Source organism: Nycticebus coucang, chromosome 16 (assembly GCF_027406575.1).
Source record: "Nycticebus coucang isolate mNycCou1 chromosome 16, mNycCou1.pri, whole genome shotgun sequence".
NCBI classification, from domain to species: Eukaryota; Metazoa; Chordata; class Mammalia; order Primates; family Lorisidae; genus Nycticebus; species Nycticebus coucang.
This window is the reverse complement of record NC_069795.1, coordinates 73,226,202-73,240,715: the sequence shown is the minus strand read 5'-3', so window position 1 is coordinate 73,240,715 and position 14,514 is coordinate 73,226,202. Positions and strand designations below refer to the sequence as shown.

Below are 14,514 nucleotides of genomic sequence, written 5' to 3'. Positions count from 1 at the left end.
CTCTGTCTCAAAAAAAATAAATAAAGAAGTTCTCCTTTTTTCTTTTTAATTTTTTTTTAATAACACAGTGCTTATAATCTCTGTAATTTTGTCCTTGGGATTATACCCCTTGGTATTTGTGTAACTTTTCACTGGCAATCTGATGAAAATTATGGTATTATATCTGGATGCTGTTTTGATAAAACCAAAATTCTACTTGAAAGCAATCTTAGGATTCTTAATTTCTTACATATAATTTTCATTCTGGTTGGAGCTATATTTTTTTTCTGTAAAAATGCTTCACAAAAATTTAAGAGCAAGTCAATTGGGATATATTGCATAATATATCTTTATTTAAGTAGTGTACATATGTGTACAATATTGGTGACACATGTGTATGTATGTACTCATACAATTTTAAAAATATGTAATATATGTATATATGCGCGTTTTATATTTTTTTAATGCTGAACTTTGCAGAAACATAACTGATACATAAAGTGAGGCTAACTAATGCAGTCCATTTCTGATTATCTACAAGCAGATTACTTGTTTTGATCAGATTAAGACATTGCTTTCTTTTTCTTAGCAATATTATCAGCTCCTCTAACTTATCTTTTATATAGCTGTTATCAGCTTTATTGAGTTATGATTTACATGCCATAAAAATTCACCTATTTTAATTGTGCAATTCAATTTCTAGTAACTGTGTAGTCATGTCACAAAATCTAATTTTAGAACACTTCCATCATCCCCCAAAAGATCCCCTGCTCACATTTATTTTGACTCTTATTTTTAATTAAAGTTAATTTTTTTTTTTCGAGACAGGCTCTCACTCTGTCACCCAGGCTAGAGACCAGTGGTGTGATTGGTCACAGCTCGCTGCAGCCTCAAACTCCTAGGCTGGAGCAATCCTCTTCACTCAGCCTCCTGAGTAGCTGGGACTATAGGCACATGCCACTAAGCCCAGCTAATTTTTCTTTTTTTAGTACAGATGGGGTCTTGCTCTTGCTCAGGCTGGTCTTGAACTCCTTGACCTTAAAAAGTCCTCCCACCTCAACCTCCCAGAGTGCTGGGATTACAGGCGTGAGCCACCGCACCCAGCCTAAATTAAACTTTTATACAAGATTACAAAAATGTATTTTCTTCCAAGAGGATATTTAGCTCTAGGTGTGTAACTGCACAAAGATGGTACTTCAGGTAGTACTCAGTATCTGTCTAAGGGCAGGATATGTGCAAGTCCAACATGGATGGAAAAAGGGATAACTTTAAAATATTAGTGTTTACAATACTTGCCCACATTCTAATGTACATACCAAAACAGATGCTAAACACCAGCATCGTATTTTTTTGTCCTTGATCCCTTAATCAATTGAGGTAGCTTAGGAGTTACTTGCATAAGTGGATAAGAAATTTTGAAGAACCATTTCTGCAATTCGTGTTCTCTTCCTGTGTTGCAGGATACCCAGACCCTGAGGTCGTCTGGTTCAAAGATGACCAGTCCATCAGGGAGTCCCGCCACTTCCAGATAGACTACGATGAGGATGGGAACTGCTCTTTAATTATTAGCGATGTTTGCGGGGATGACGATGCCAAGTACACTTGTAAGGCTGTCAACAGTCTTGGAGAAGCCACCTGTACGGCAGAGCTCATCGTGGAAACCATGGAGGAAGGAGAAGGGGAAGGAGAAGAGGAAGAGTAAAACAAAGCCAGAGAGAAGCAGTTTCTAAGTCATATTAAAAGGACCATTTCTCTTAACTCAAAAAACTCAAGGTAGTACAAGCACCTAGTGTGATAGATTATCTAGTTACGTCATTTGGGGGTTGATTCTTCAGCAATAGCAGTTCGTGATGGGCATTAATTTGAATTAGCTGGCACCCTAATATACTTAGTGCAGCTAGATTTCATTTAAGGGAAGTCACCAGTAACTTGTCTGACCGATTGATTTTAGAGAGAAAGTAACCAGGAGAAAAATTTATCTGGGCAAGTAATATATTCCCCAACTGAATAAATGAATGAAAAGTAAGGCCAAAGCAAGGGCTCTGGCCCTGTAACCACAGCTCAGCCCAGAGGGTCCCTCGGAATGGAAAGCCTCTCTCTCCCAGCTCCTGACTCCAGAAAACTGGGTCTTCTCCAGGATTGCTACACTTCATTCTGAAAGCAGTTGAGCCATTCTAATTTATGAGGCACACTTTATTCCAAAGTACACTGTTCATACTTCCCCCATTCTACTAGCCAGTTTTTCTGTATCTGAATTTGTCATGGGTTTAAGTACTAAGGACATTATGCTTCTTATTTTCAGAAGACAAGTCCCCTGCTCATGAATGACTCTAGCTTCCTTAGGAAAATAAAGTCTCCTTTCTTCTAAAATCATTGGGAAATCTGAACTTATCCCCTTTTTGCAAATGTTTGGTTTTGATTAAGAACCCGTGAAAACAAAAATCCTTGCTAATGTTGCTTTTCTTCTTAAATCAGGCTTCATTTTTGTGTTATTATAGAATATCAGCTCTGGATGTGTGGTAAAGACCTTTGCGTTTGAGTGCAGGAGAAAACAGTTTGCTGAAAAGTTAGTCTTAATTATTTACTGGCCACTATGAAAGAGATTTCAACTGAAAAGCTGTAGAACTCCATGTACTTTGGAATCTCCTTCAAGATTGTCTGAGTTTAATACGTCTTCATTCTCAACACTCTCCAAAGAACTTGACCTACCTTCTGGGTCCACAATGCTTTTCTTCTTGACTGTGCATCAATCAAGCCTTGCCCCTAACCTTGAGATATATTCTTAGACCTGATAAATGCACTCAGACTTGCATCTTTAGGGACTTTTAACTTTATTTCACTACATTGGCACTTAAATTTTTATCTTCATAAAACTTTTTGGAGGTCATAAACAAAGACCAAAATTGATAACCAGAATACATTTCCTCTGTGTGTGTGTGTGTGTGTGTGTGTGTGTGTGACATTCCAATGCATTTTTCTTTTCCACTGTTTGTAAAGTTAAGAGTTCAAGGAACTTTTAAATACTTCCTTAAGAACCCATTTTAAATTACTTCAGTGCAATCCTACACAGTATCAACATTAGACTTTTCATCTTAGTCTTATGTTATCTTCCATTCATTTTTATCTGCTTTTTGCTGCTCATTTCAAATTGCCAGTATTTTCCTTATTGCTTTTTAAATAGTTACAATATTTTTCATGATAGCCACAGTATTGCCACCGTTTATTATAATAAAGGGTTTTTATTTGATTTAGAGTAGTTAAAGCTTTTGTTCCCATCACTTTTTTGTTTGGACTATAAGCCTGTGTGTCTGTACGTTGTGTGTGGGGGGGGTATATATGTGTGTTTACAGGCGCATGCCTTCTTGACATTGTGTTAATGTTCTCGCAGTTTATTATGCCATGAGAATGGTAAATGAGAACACTACAGTTGTAGTCAGCTCACAGTTTTTAAATAAAGGATCCCACAGTGCGTGCTGTTTGTTCAATTTTTGCAGACTTCTCTTTCTTTCTGTGCCACTAGGTGTAGAGTACACAGATACATCTTGAAAACACATAAAAACCGGGAGGCTGAGGCAAGAGGATCGCCTAAGCCCAAGAGCTGGAGGTTGCTGTGAGCTGTGACGCCACGGCATTCTACTGAGGGCAACAAAATGAGACTCTGTCTCTAAAAAAAAAAAAAAAGAAAGAAAAGAAAACACATAAAAACCAAACACTCTTCTCCATAATTGTGAAGAAATTGGCTTATGTGGTGGTGTTTTGCTAAGGAACAGAATGACTTAGGTAGTTCTGATTTACATAGGTAGCCTAATTTATACATTTAGTTTAAAATTTTTCTTGAGCATCATGTTGATACCATAACATTCTAGAAGTCCCCATAAGGCTAAAATCTACATGATCTTCTTTGAGATTATTTTTTTACCTGCCAGGGAAAAATGTGTAATATTTCCCTGTACCAGAAAAACAAATATACTTCCTTCCATTCATTTTCATGGCAAGCATACAAAAACAGTCCATGGATTATTCTTTACACTGTAGATCTTATTAAAAGATTTGTCTTACATTGTTTTTTTTTTTTCTTTTTGAGACAGAGTCTCACACCCTCAGTAGAGTGCTGTGGTGTCATAGCTTACAGCAACCTCAAACTCTTGGGCTCAAGCGATCCTCTTGCCTCAGCCTCCCAAGCAGCTGTCATTACAGGTGTCCGCCACAACACCCGGCTGTTTTTAGAGATGGGGTCTCGCTCTTGCTCAGGCTGATCGCGAACCCATGAGCTCAGGCAATCCATGCACCTTGGCCTCCCAGAGTGCTAGGATTACAGGCGTGAGCCACTGTGCCTGGCCAAGAGATATGTCTTATATGTAACAAACGAGACATGCTGACTGCTGTCAGCTCTATGTGTATATAAAGACTGTCCTTTTCTTTTTATCAAAATGTTTCAGATTTGCTTTTTGCTTCACATCTTTCCTGCTACTGATAAATCTGTTAATGAGTATCAAGAAAGCAATGGATAATTGAATTCTGAGGAGTTCAGTTCTCCACTTTGTAAAAAAATACAAGTAGTACGCCTCTCTTTATCCTTTAGTACCCCCTCCTCTGTTTTTTGAGGGGGGGAGGCTAATGTCTTCGGCATTCGTTACTGAGGCTCTGCCACCTGGCACACACTTGGGTGGGGCTGTGTGACTAGCCCTCCCAGTGAGCTGTGAGCAGCAGTGATGGGCGCCCCTCTGCAGCAGAGTAGTTAAGTGCTGGTGCAAGCCTCTCCGTGATGACAGGCAGCCTTAAGAGGGTGGCCGCTCTCTCCCATCTGTGTCCCCAGCCGGCTCAAAATGAGCACATAACGCAAGCAAGAAAAAAACCTTTTTTTCTTATAAACCATCAAGATTTTAGGGTTCCTTGTGACTACAACATAACCTAGACTATCCTGATACAGGGTTATCACCAAGTTCTAGGTCTGTGCTAATTCATATGGTAGCCACTAGTTACAAGTGGCTGAATTTAAGTTAATTAAAAATTTAATTTAAACTAAGTTTGTTCCTCAGGGTGAGTCACTTTCAAATGCTCAGTAGTCACATGTGACCAGTACCTAATATATTGGAATCCCAGAGTAGAACTGTCCGTAAAGTTTTGTCAGTACTGATCTAGATAGAGGAGGTGTGAAAAAAATTCCAAATTTTACACTATACACATTGCTTTTCAAATTATTGTGAAATTAAAACGTAAAAGCTTGTGTGAAAGCCTGGAGAGTATGGGCAAAAGTTTGATCAATTGTATTGGATCGTGTAGACTCAGTCAATATGCAGGTATTCATTATTTTCTAGTCATATGTAATTGTTGACTGTTTTGGTTTTTTTTTTTTTGAGACACAGTCTCACTTTGTCACTCTCGGTAGAATATGGCATCATAACTCATAGCAACTTCAAATTCCTGGGCTCAAGCGATTCTCTTGCCTCAGCCTCCTGAGTAGCTGGGACTACAGGTGCCCGCCACAGCACCTGGCTATTTCTAGAGAAGATGTCTCACTCTTGCTCAGGCTGCTCTTGAACCCATGAGCTCAGGCAATCCACCCACCTCGGCCTCTCAGAGTGCTGGGATTACAGGCGTGAGCCACAGCACCCGGCCTAATTTTTGACTTTTTAACACCTTGCTGGCTCAGTTACCCGGCAACATGGATAGTTGCTAGGTAAAATTGCCAGTCAATAATGTTGGAGGCACGATGTGTAATTCTCCCAATGTATACTCCAAAGTAAACTATTCAGTTTTCTTTTTTACTTTTGCTAGAGCATTTAAAAAGAAATTGCACATAAGTATTCAAACACACAATTTATCTCTACTCATAGAGAACGCCTGTTATTTTTGTTGGGAAAGGAATTTTGCAGATGTGATTAAGTCAAAGACTTTGAGATGAGGAGATTGTTCTGAATTATCTGGGCGGGCCCAAAGGTACACAGAGATCCTGGAAAATGAAAGAGGGAGATAGAAAAAGAGTTGGAGAGTCAGTCACATGACTACAGAAGAAAGGCAGACAGGTGTGATGTTTCTGGCTTTGAAGATGGAGGAAGGGAGCCTCTAGATAAATCTAGAAAAGACAAGGAAATGGATTCCTCCCTTGGGTTTAGCCAGTGAGACCTGTGTCTGACAAACCTAAAGAACTGTAAGGTAATAAGTTTGTGTTGTTTTAAGCCACTAAGCTTGCGGTAATTTATTAAAGCAGCAGTTGGGAACTAATACAGCTAATATATCTATATTGATATTAGTCAAAAGCATTACTAGAGATAAAACCTTTCATGATGGCGAAAAGTTCCATTCACCAGGAAAACAACAACTTTAAATGTGTATGCATAATTACATGGCCTCTGTGTTAATACTTCAGTCCTATGTAGAGAATTATAAACTTTTATTGGATGATGTTAAAGAAGACCTAAATAAGTGGACAGTTGCTTAGTTCATGGGTGGGAAGACTCTGTATAGTAAAGATGATGAGTTCCACCCAAATTAATTCCTAGCTTGCATACACTGTGAATCAAAATTTCTTCAGGTGGTTTTTCTTGTTTGACTTTGCTTTTGTAGAACTTGTCAAGTAGAGTAAAATTTATATGGAAATATAAAGGTCCAACAATTACCAAGGCGTCAGAAGAACTTGCTTTATATGATATCAAGGTTTATTACAAATTATAGTAATTAAAATAGTATCATATTGGCATGGGGAAGGCAAAGAGACCCCGGAACAGAATAGAGAGCCTAGAAACAGACCCACATATATACAGCTCAGTGCATGAGAGAGGTACAGTAGGGAAGAGATGGGCTTTTAATCTACTTTGCTGGGACAGCTGGGTATCCACATGACAAAGAAATGTTCCCTCTCTCACATCATACACAGAAATGACCGATAGACTTAAATGCGAAAGACAACATTTAATGCTTTGGGAAATTAATATAGGAGAATATCTTTATCATCTCAAAGGTAGAGAAAGGCTTTTAAAACTGGATATCAAAATTACTAACCATAAAGGAAAAGATCAATACATTTGACTATATAAAAATAAAGAACTTTATCAAAAAATAGCCTAAGACAAGCAAACAAAAGCAGGTACAGAATAGAGAAGATACTTGCCACACATATAATTAATAAAGGGTTAGCCTGTAGTGTATGTGAAAACTTCAAATAAAAAATAAGAGACAACATTGAAAAAGTGGGCAAGGGCGGTGCCTGTGGCTCAAAGGAGTAGGGCGCCGGCCCCATATGCCAGAGGTGGAGGGTTCAAACCCAGCCCCAGCCAAAAACTGCAAAAAAAGAAAAGAAAAAGTGGGCAAAAGACTTGAATAGGGACATTACCAAAGAAAAATATATAAATGACTAATAAGCATATGCAAATATGCTCAACTCATTATTAATTGGGGAAATGCAAAGTAGAACCATAGTGAGGTACCATTCTCTGTCACCTAGATGGACTAAAATTAATCAGCTTGATAACACTGATTGCTGGTGAGGGTGTGGTGCAGTAGAAACTCCTCAGCCAGACCGCTGGTGGTGAACTGTACATTCACTTTGGAAAACAGTTTGGCATTCTCTAGTAAAGCTGAAGATACACAAAGCCTGTGACTGTTAGTCTGCTGCCAGGTAGATGCCCTTAAAGATTCCGAGGGAAACATTCACCCGGAGATTCTAAGCAGCACTGCTCATCAGAGCCCCACAACACAACGTCTATCCACAGTAAAATACAGAAATAAATCACGCGATCTTCCCACAATGGGATGTAACAGCAATGCAAATCAAGAAACTGCAGCTGTGCTCAACAATATGGATGAATCTCATAAACATAACATTGTGAAAGAAGGAATGAAAAAATATAAAAACATGATTATTATGAAAGTCAGAATAGTGGATACCCCTGTGAGGAGAAAGGGGTTTATGACCACCAGGGAACAAATAGCAGGGGTTGAGAGGAGAGGGCAGTGTCTGGGAGTAAGGGAAATGTTTTCTTCCTTGACTCAGGTGGCAGATATGTAGGTTTTCCCCTCATCATGATTCACTGAGATGAATATTTACATTTATGTCAGCTGTGTGTCATAATAAAATTATTTTAAACAAAGGAACAACAGCGCAAGGTGAGGCAGAGGAATGACATGCAGGGAAAGTGCAGGCAGCTTCACCGTTCTGGGTGATGTTGTTAGGTTTGGTCTTTTCATTGTTCATTTCATTGCTCTTGGGATGAGGTCTTTTCATGTTTATGCTCATAACTTATATGTGCTTCATATGTTAAATATACATGTGTTATATAATAAATTAAAAGTAAAGAGAAATCCTGACAGCAAGAAATAGGCTGGTCTGCATCAGGATCGTCAAGGCGCTGTGTAGTTAATCTGGATATTAATAAAGACCCTCGTGCTTTGGTCACAGTCACCTCTTTTTAAGGGAAGCCCTGTGGATGAGCTGGGTTACATTTTTACCACGTGGTCTCCATTACCCTGACTATGTACATAGACAGTAAGATTATAAAGTAAAGCCATGAAATATTTATCACGAGAGTCAGGATAGTGGATACTTCTGGACTAGAAGTAGGCACCCCTCTGCTCCTCTTTTTGTCTCCATAGGAAAGGCAACTTCTGCACAAAAGATATATGTACTAATCAGATTTCCAGGTTCCTAAACAATGGAGACTAACTCTGGTTAGTTAGTGAGAAAAGAGAGTTATTGGAAGGACACTGAATAGCTCATAAAATTGGAACATGAACAGGGGCTATGGGAAATTAGGCAGCCGGAAATAGAGATGAAATCAATACACAGGAAGAATCTGGTTGGTGTCCAATGTATTTCATTGGCACAGCCACCACTGGACATTGGATACTATGCTTAGAGCTTCCTCTTGCACCCCTGGAAAGATTCTAAATGCCATTTTCTTCTCTGTGCTACTCCAGAGTCAAGGTCTTATGTGGGTGTGTCTAGATGGAAGGTCCCATAACCAAATTCTGGAGACAAGGGCACTGGGAAAGGGGCTATTTGCCCACACTTGAGCATCTTTATTGGAATTCTTCCCAAATAGGATGTGTATTTAGATAGCGAGAGGCCAAAAAATGAAAAACACCTATCATAGGGAATATTGGAGATAAACATAACCTGGCCTCTGCCTGTCAGTAGGGAAGAGAAAAATGTAATACCATTAGTTAAGATCTCTGAAATTCATTGGGCCATGTTTTTCCTTAGAGATGAGAGATTGTGTGCAGAATCACTGGACCAAAAGACAGACAGGTTTCCCCTTCTGCTTTGCAGTGTACGACTCTTTCTCTTCTCTGGTTTCTCTGTGACTGGGAGTGGGCAGGGGGTGGAATTCTGATCAGCTCTGCTAGGCCAGGCAGCTGTCTTCAATTCAGGAAGGTTGGGGGTAGCACCACTGCCGTCCCCCACCTGGCTCTCAGGCTATGATTTGGGGTGCATGATCTGACCAAGAAGACCACTGACATTTGGATTTCCATTTGGCTACTGATTTGGAGGAAAGGAGAGGTGAGTGATAGGATTCAGACTCTAAATTCCACCCTAACCTTCCTGTTAGCAATCCCTTAGATTGGTGATATAGCCTGACATGAACATGCTGTATCAGATTCTTCTTTTGAGAATCTGAACTTGAGAAACTAAGGCCTCAGCAGAGGTGAAGAGAAAAGAGACTGGGAGAGACTGTGAGATGGTTTCCTTAGTATACATGACCATCTACGATCATCCTCAAGCCACAACAACGAAATCCAATCACATTAATGAACAAATGCTGAGTAAAACAATGAGCTAGATGCCTTTTTTGTTTGTTTCTTCAAAATATCAAAGATAGAAACAATACTGTTGGTAGGGATATAAGACAGGGGTATTCTTAAAGTTTGCTGCTAAAAATATAGATCGCTACACTTTCTGAAAGCCAGCTTGACAATACATACCAAACTGCTAAAATTATTTATGTCCGGGGCAGGCGCAGTGGCTCACACCTATAATCCTAGCACTCTGGGAGGCCACGGCGGGTAGATTACTTGAGCTCATGAATTCGAGACCAGCCTGAGCAAGAGCAAAACCCTGTCTCTAAAAATAGGTAGTTGTTGTGATGGGCACTTACAGTCCCAGTACTCAGGAGGCTGAAGCAAGAGGATTGCTTGAGCCTAAGAGTTTGAGGTTGCTGTGAGCTATGATGTCACAGCACTCTACCAAGGCTGACAAAGTGGGACTCTGTCTCAAAAAAAATCCCAAAATTATTTATGTTCTTTGACCCAACAATTGCACCACATTTCTTAGACCTACTTTTTTTTGAGGTGGGATTTTGGTATATCACCCAGGCTGGCCTCAAACTCCTGGGCTCAAGTGATCTTCCTGCCTTACCTCTCAAGTTGCTGGGACTACAGGTGCACAACACTGTATCCTGCCTTTGGAATGGATTTTAAAGAAAAAATTTAACATGTGAAAAGAGATTTAGTTATAAAAGCTCATCACAATGCTGTTTATGATACAAATATTTCCAAACTGTTCGGAACAATCTCAATGTCTGGTAGTACAGACTGGTTAAATTATGAGAGAGGCTTAAGATCATATATTCAGCTGTTAGAAATGGCTTTGCAGAAACTTACTTTCAAGTGATTCAGCAAAAATAAAGTGTGTGTGAGAGAGTTCAAACACAAGAGAGGAATTGTGAGCAAAGAGCAAACGTGCCAAAATGGTGTGATTGGTAATCAGAAACTATGAGGGTCTGAGACTCATCTGTTGATTTTGTTTTTTGTTTTCTTTCTTTTTTTCACATCAGATGGATAATGTGCCAACCTGAGGCTTATAAGGAAGGCACATCTCACACAGGCCCATGAAATCCCAGTCGGCATGCTTATGAACTTCAAAAGGATTAGATTGAGACTTTTACTCTACTTGCAAGCTAACTTGTTAACTTGCCATATATTCAAATATATAAATACACACATAGAGAAAAAAATGAGATTTCTGGGTCAGAAACAAAAACAGTTAATCATTCAAGGCAAAGCAGCAGCCAGAGCAACATCTTGTGTTGGTTCCCAAGCCCCATCCACACAGGGAGACAGAGTGAGGGCCAGATGGTACCTGCACACGCCGTGGAGGGCATTACAAGAGAGGAATCCTGAAATTCGGAAACTCCAATCTTATATATAACTGCTGGCGACGTGCCCATCCTCCTCTCCAGAGAAAGAGAAACCTTATCTTCATTCTGGAATGTAAGCAAATCATCTCCAGGAGGGGAGGGAGAGTTCTCTGTCTTTACTATCCTGGACCATCTCCAGGGAGAGAAACGCGTCTAAGCTTTACTATCCTAAGTCTCCTTATACCAATGTAGGAAACCAGCCTGTTGGCATGGTTGAGAATGACGACATTTTGAAGTGAAACCGCTGTGGTAACTGATGTTCGAGTCCTGCATACCAAGTGTTTCCATGGAGTAGCATGAAGAAACAGTGCCTAAAGATCTCTGCTAGGATTCAAACAGAGAAGCAATGTTTAGAGCTTAGGTAACACCTCAGAAAGATGTTTATCTAACCTTTCTAGTGTCTGAGGCTTGATCAGCTGCACACGGAAGTTTGCTATAGAAAGAATATTTTATGGAGAGTGGGTGCAAGGGTCTTACGTCTCAACAATGGCTTCTATACGTAAGTCCCTATTAAATGTTTCTTTCTGGCTTTGTCTCCCTTTTGTTTGGGCTTCCCAGCTCTCTCAGCCTGTGGAGGTAGATCAGCATATACCCGCTCACCACAGAATAACGAACATTCCAGCATTGGTTGTAAAAGCCTTTGATCAGAGGACCTGAATTATGTAACAAAGTGAGATGATAGGGGTAAAATATCTTATGGGAAGGATAAAACAGTGTTCATGAAACTATTCTACCAAGTTTTCACTAGGTTTAAAAAAGTTGGGCGGCGCCTGTGGCTCAAGGGGTAGGGCACTGGTCCCATATGCCAGAGGTGGTGGGTTCAAACCCAGCCCCGGCCAAAAACCAAAAAAAAAAAAAAGAACATTCCAAAAAAAAAAAAGTTTTGAGTGAAAAGTTTGGGGAAATAATATTGCAGGGATGTATTTGACATGAACATTGTTTAGACTATCTTAAGTAAAAAAAGTGGATTTACCCGACATGTATTATGGACTCATTTTTATAACAATTGGTATAGGTGTGTATCTGGAGAAAACAATCTGGTAGGGTATGCCAATGTAATAATGGTTATCTTTGGGTAGGTAAGAACATCAGTTGTTTCAAATTTCTGTTTATATGCGATTTGCTTTTCTCCAATGAATGGAGTGGTTTTGTGATTTAAATTATTTCTTTAGTCGTGCTACAGTGGCTTCAGGCTGTAGTCCTAGCAACTTGGGAAGCTGAGGCAGAAGAATTGCTTGAACCCAGGAGTTGGAGACTGCAGTGACCTTGATTGTGCCACTCCACTACAGCCTGGGAGACAGAGTGAGACCTCGTCTGTAAAATATATCTTTATTTATTTTTTTAAATTAGGCTGGGTGAGGAGGCTCATGTGTGTAAATCCATGCACTTTAGGAGGCTGAGGCAGGAGAACCGTTTGAGGCCAGCTTGGGCAACATAGCCAGACCGACCCCGTTGCTACAAAAAGTTTTAAAAATTAGCTGGGCTCCACCATGTGTGATACACCTCTTGGGGGCAGAACACTATTATTAGAGGGACTTTACCCAGCAAATGCAAGCAGTGTAACCTGGTTCTTTGTACCTTCAGTGATTCCCCAACAACAACAAAAAAATTAGCTGGGCTTAAAAGTGCACACCAGTTGTCCTAGTTACTCAGGAGGGTGAGTTCATAAGTTCAAGGTTATAGTGAGCTATAATCTCACCACTGCACTTCAGCCTGGGCAACAGAGTGTAACCCTGTCTCAAAAAATATTTTTTTTTTTTTTTTTTTTGGCCGGGGCTAGGTTTGAACCCGCCACCTCCGGCATATGGGACCGGTGCCCTACTCCTTGAGCCACAGGCGCCACCCAATATTTTTTTTTCTTTAACTGTATCAAAAACTGTAGTCTGGGAGTGGTGGCTCATGCCTGTAATCCTAGCACTCTGAAAGGCCAAGATGGGAGGATGGCTTGAGGCCATGCATTTAAGGGCAGCCTAAGAGTGAGACCCCTGTCTCTATAAACAATGGAAAAATCTGCCAGGTGGATGTGGTTGTGCATACCTGTAGTCCCAGCTACTTGAAAGGCTGAGGCAGAAGGGTCACTTGAGCCCAGGAGTTTGTGCTTTAGTGAGCAGTAATGATGCCCCTGAACCTAGCCTAGACTATAGAGTGCAACTCTGTCTTAAAAACCCCCCAAACCTCTTTATCTTTCTGCCTTGTAATGAGAGTGGATATCAGTGATGTTGGCTTTTTGTTTTGTTTTTTGATTTTTGCTTTTATGCTAGTTTAGCTAAATCTTAGATGTACTTAAACTGCCCTACAAAAAGGGAAGGAAGAAGATGAGAGAAAAATAAAGATAGTAAAAGGCAGCCTGGGGGGGAAATAAAGAGAAGAGGGGAAATTCAGAAGAGGCAGGTCTGGGGAGGTATTTCATGTGAAATGCCAACTGATATACATTCCCTTACCTACATCCCTTACACGGTCAGTAAATTCTTTGATGTTTTTGAGTGAAATTTTTGGTGGGAAGCTCAAAGGAAAGGAAAAGGAAACAACAGAATATGGGTTATGTTGTGGGTGCTGCCTCAGCAATTCAGACTAAGGTGTGTACTGCCCTGCTGTATTTAGGATGAGTCATCCTTTTTTTTTTTTTTTTGAGACAGTCTCACTATTTCGCCCTCGGTAGAGTGCCATGGCGTCACAACTCACAGCAACCTCAAACTCTTGGGCTTAAGTGATTCTCTTGCCTCAGGCTCCCAAGTAGCTGGGACTACAGGCGCCCGCCACAACGCCCGGCTATTTTTTGGTTCTAGTTCTCATTATTGTTTGGCAGGCCCAGGCTGGATTCGAACCCTCCAGCTCTGGCGTATGTGGCTGGCACCCTAGCCGCTGAGCTACAGGCACCGAGCTGGTTCTCAAACTCTTAAAAATCATTGAAGATCCCAAAGTGCTTTTATTTATGTGGCTCATAACTATTTAATATTTGTTATATTAGAAATTAGAACTAAGAAAATGTTACATCACAAGAAAATATAAGCCCTCAGAAAGATGACATTGTTTTTTTTTTTTTTTTTTTTTTTGTAGAGACAGAGTCTCACTTTATGGCCCTCGGTAGAGTGCCGTGGCCTCACACAGCTCACAGCAACCTCCAACTCCTGGGCTTAAGCGATTCTCTTGCCTGAGCCTCCCAAGTAGCTGGGACTACAGGCGCCCGCCACAACGCCCGGCTATTTTTTGGTTGCAGTTTGGCCGGGGCTGGGTCCAAACCTGCCACCCTCGGCATATGGGGCCGGCGCCCTACCCACTGAGCCACAGGCGCCGCCCAGAAAGATGACATTGTTACACCTCAGGTAGCCTCCCCTCTACGTTTATGAGTAAAAGAGGTTGAAAAAGGCAAGTAATGAGTTATTATTATTATTATTAAAAG

The 14,514-nt window shown here is 40.5% G+C and overlaps 1 protein-coding gene and 1 non-coding gene across 6 annotated transcripts in view; one reads left to right on the top strand and one right to left on the bottom strand.

The window, feature by feature from the left end:
- The window catches only part of MYLK (myosin light chain kinase), a 212,626-nt gene extending 209,178 nt beyond the window's left edge, over positions 1–3,448 (top strand). For all 5 annotated transcript variants that reach the window (XM_053565244.1, XM_053565243.1, XM_053565242.1 and 2 more), the window contains one exon: positions 1,440–3,448. In XM_053565244.1, coding sequence (XP_053421219.1) covers positions 1,440–1,681 — 242 coding nt within the window. In that variant the 3' untranslated portion in view covers positions 1,682–3,448. The remainder of the gene's footprint in view (positions 1–1,439) is intronic.
- A 7,297-nt stretch (positions 3,449–10,745) lies between these two features.
- Positions 10,746–10,845, bottom strand: LOC128568319 (small nucleolar RNA U13). The gene has a single exon (XR_008375123.1). It is a non-coding gene; the product is annotated as a small nucleolar RNA U13 (small nucleolar RNA).
- Between the last annotated feature and the right edge of the window lie 3,669 nt (positions 10,846–14,514).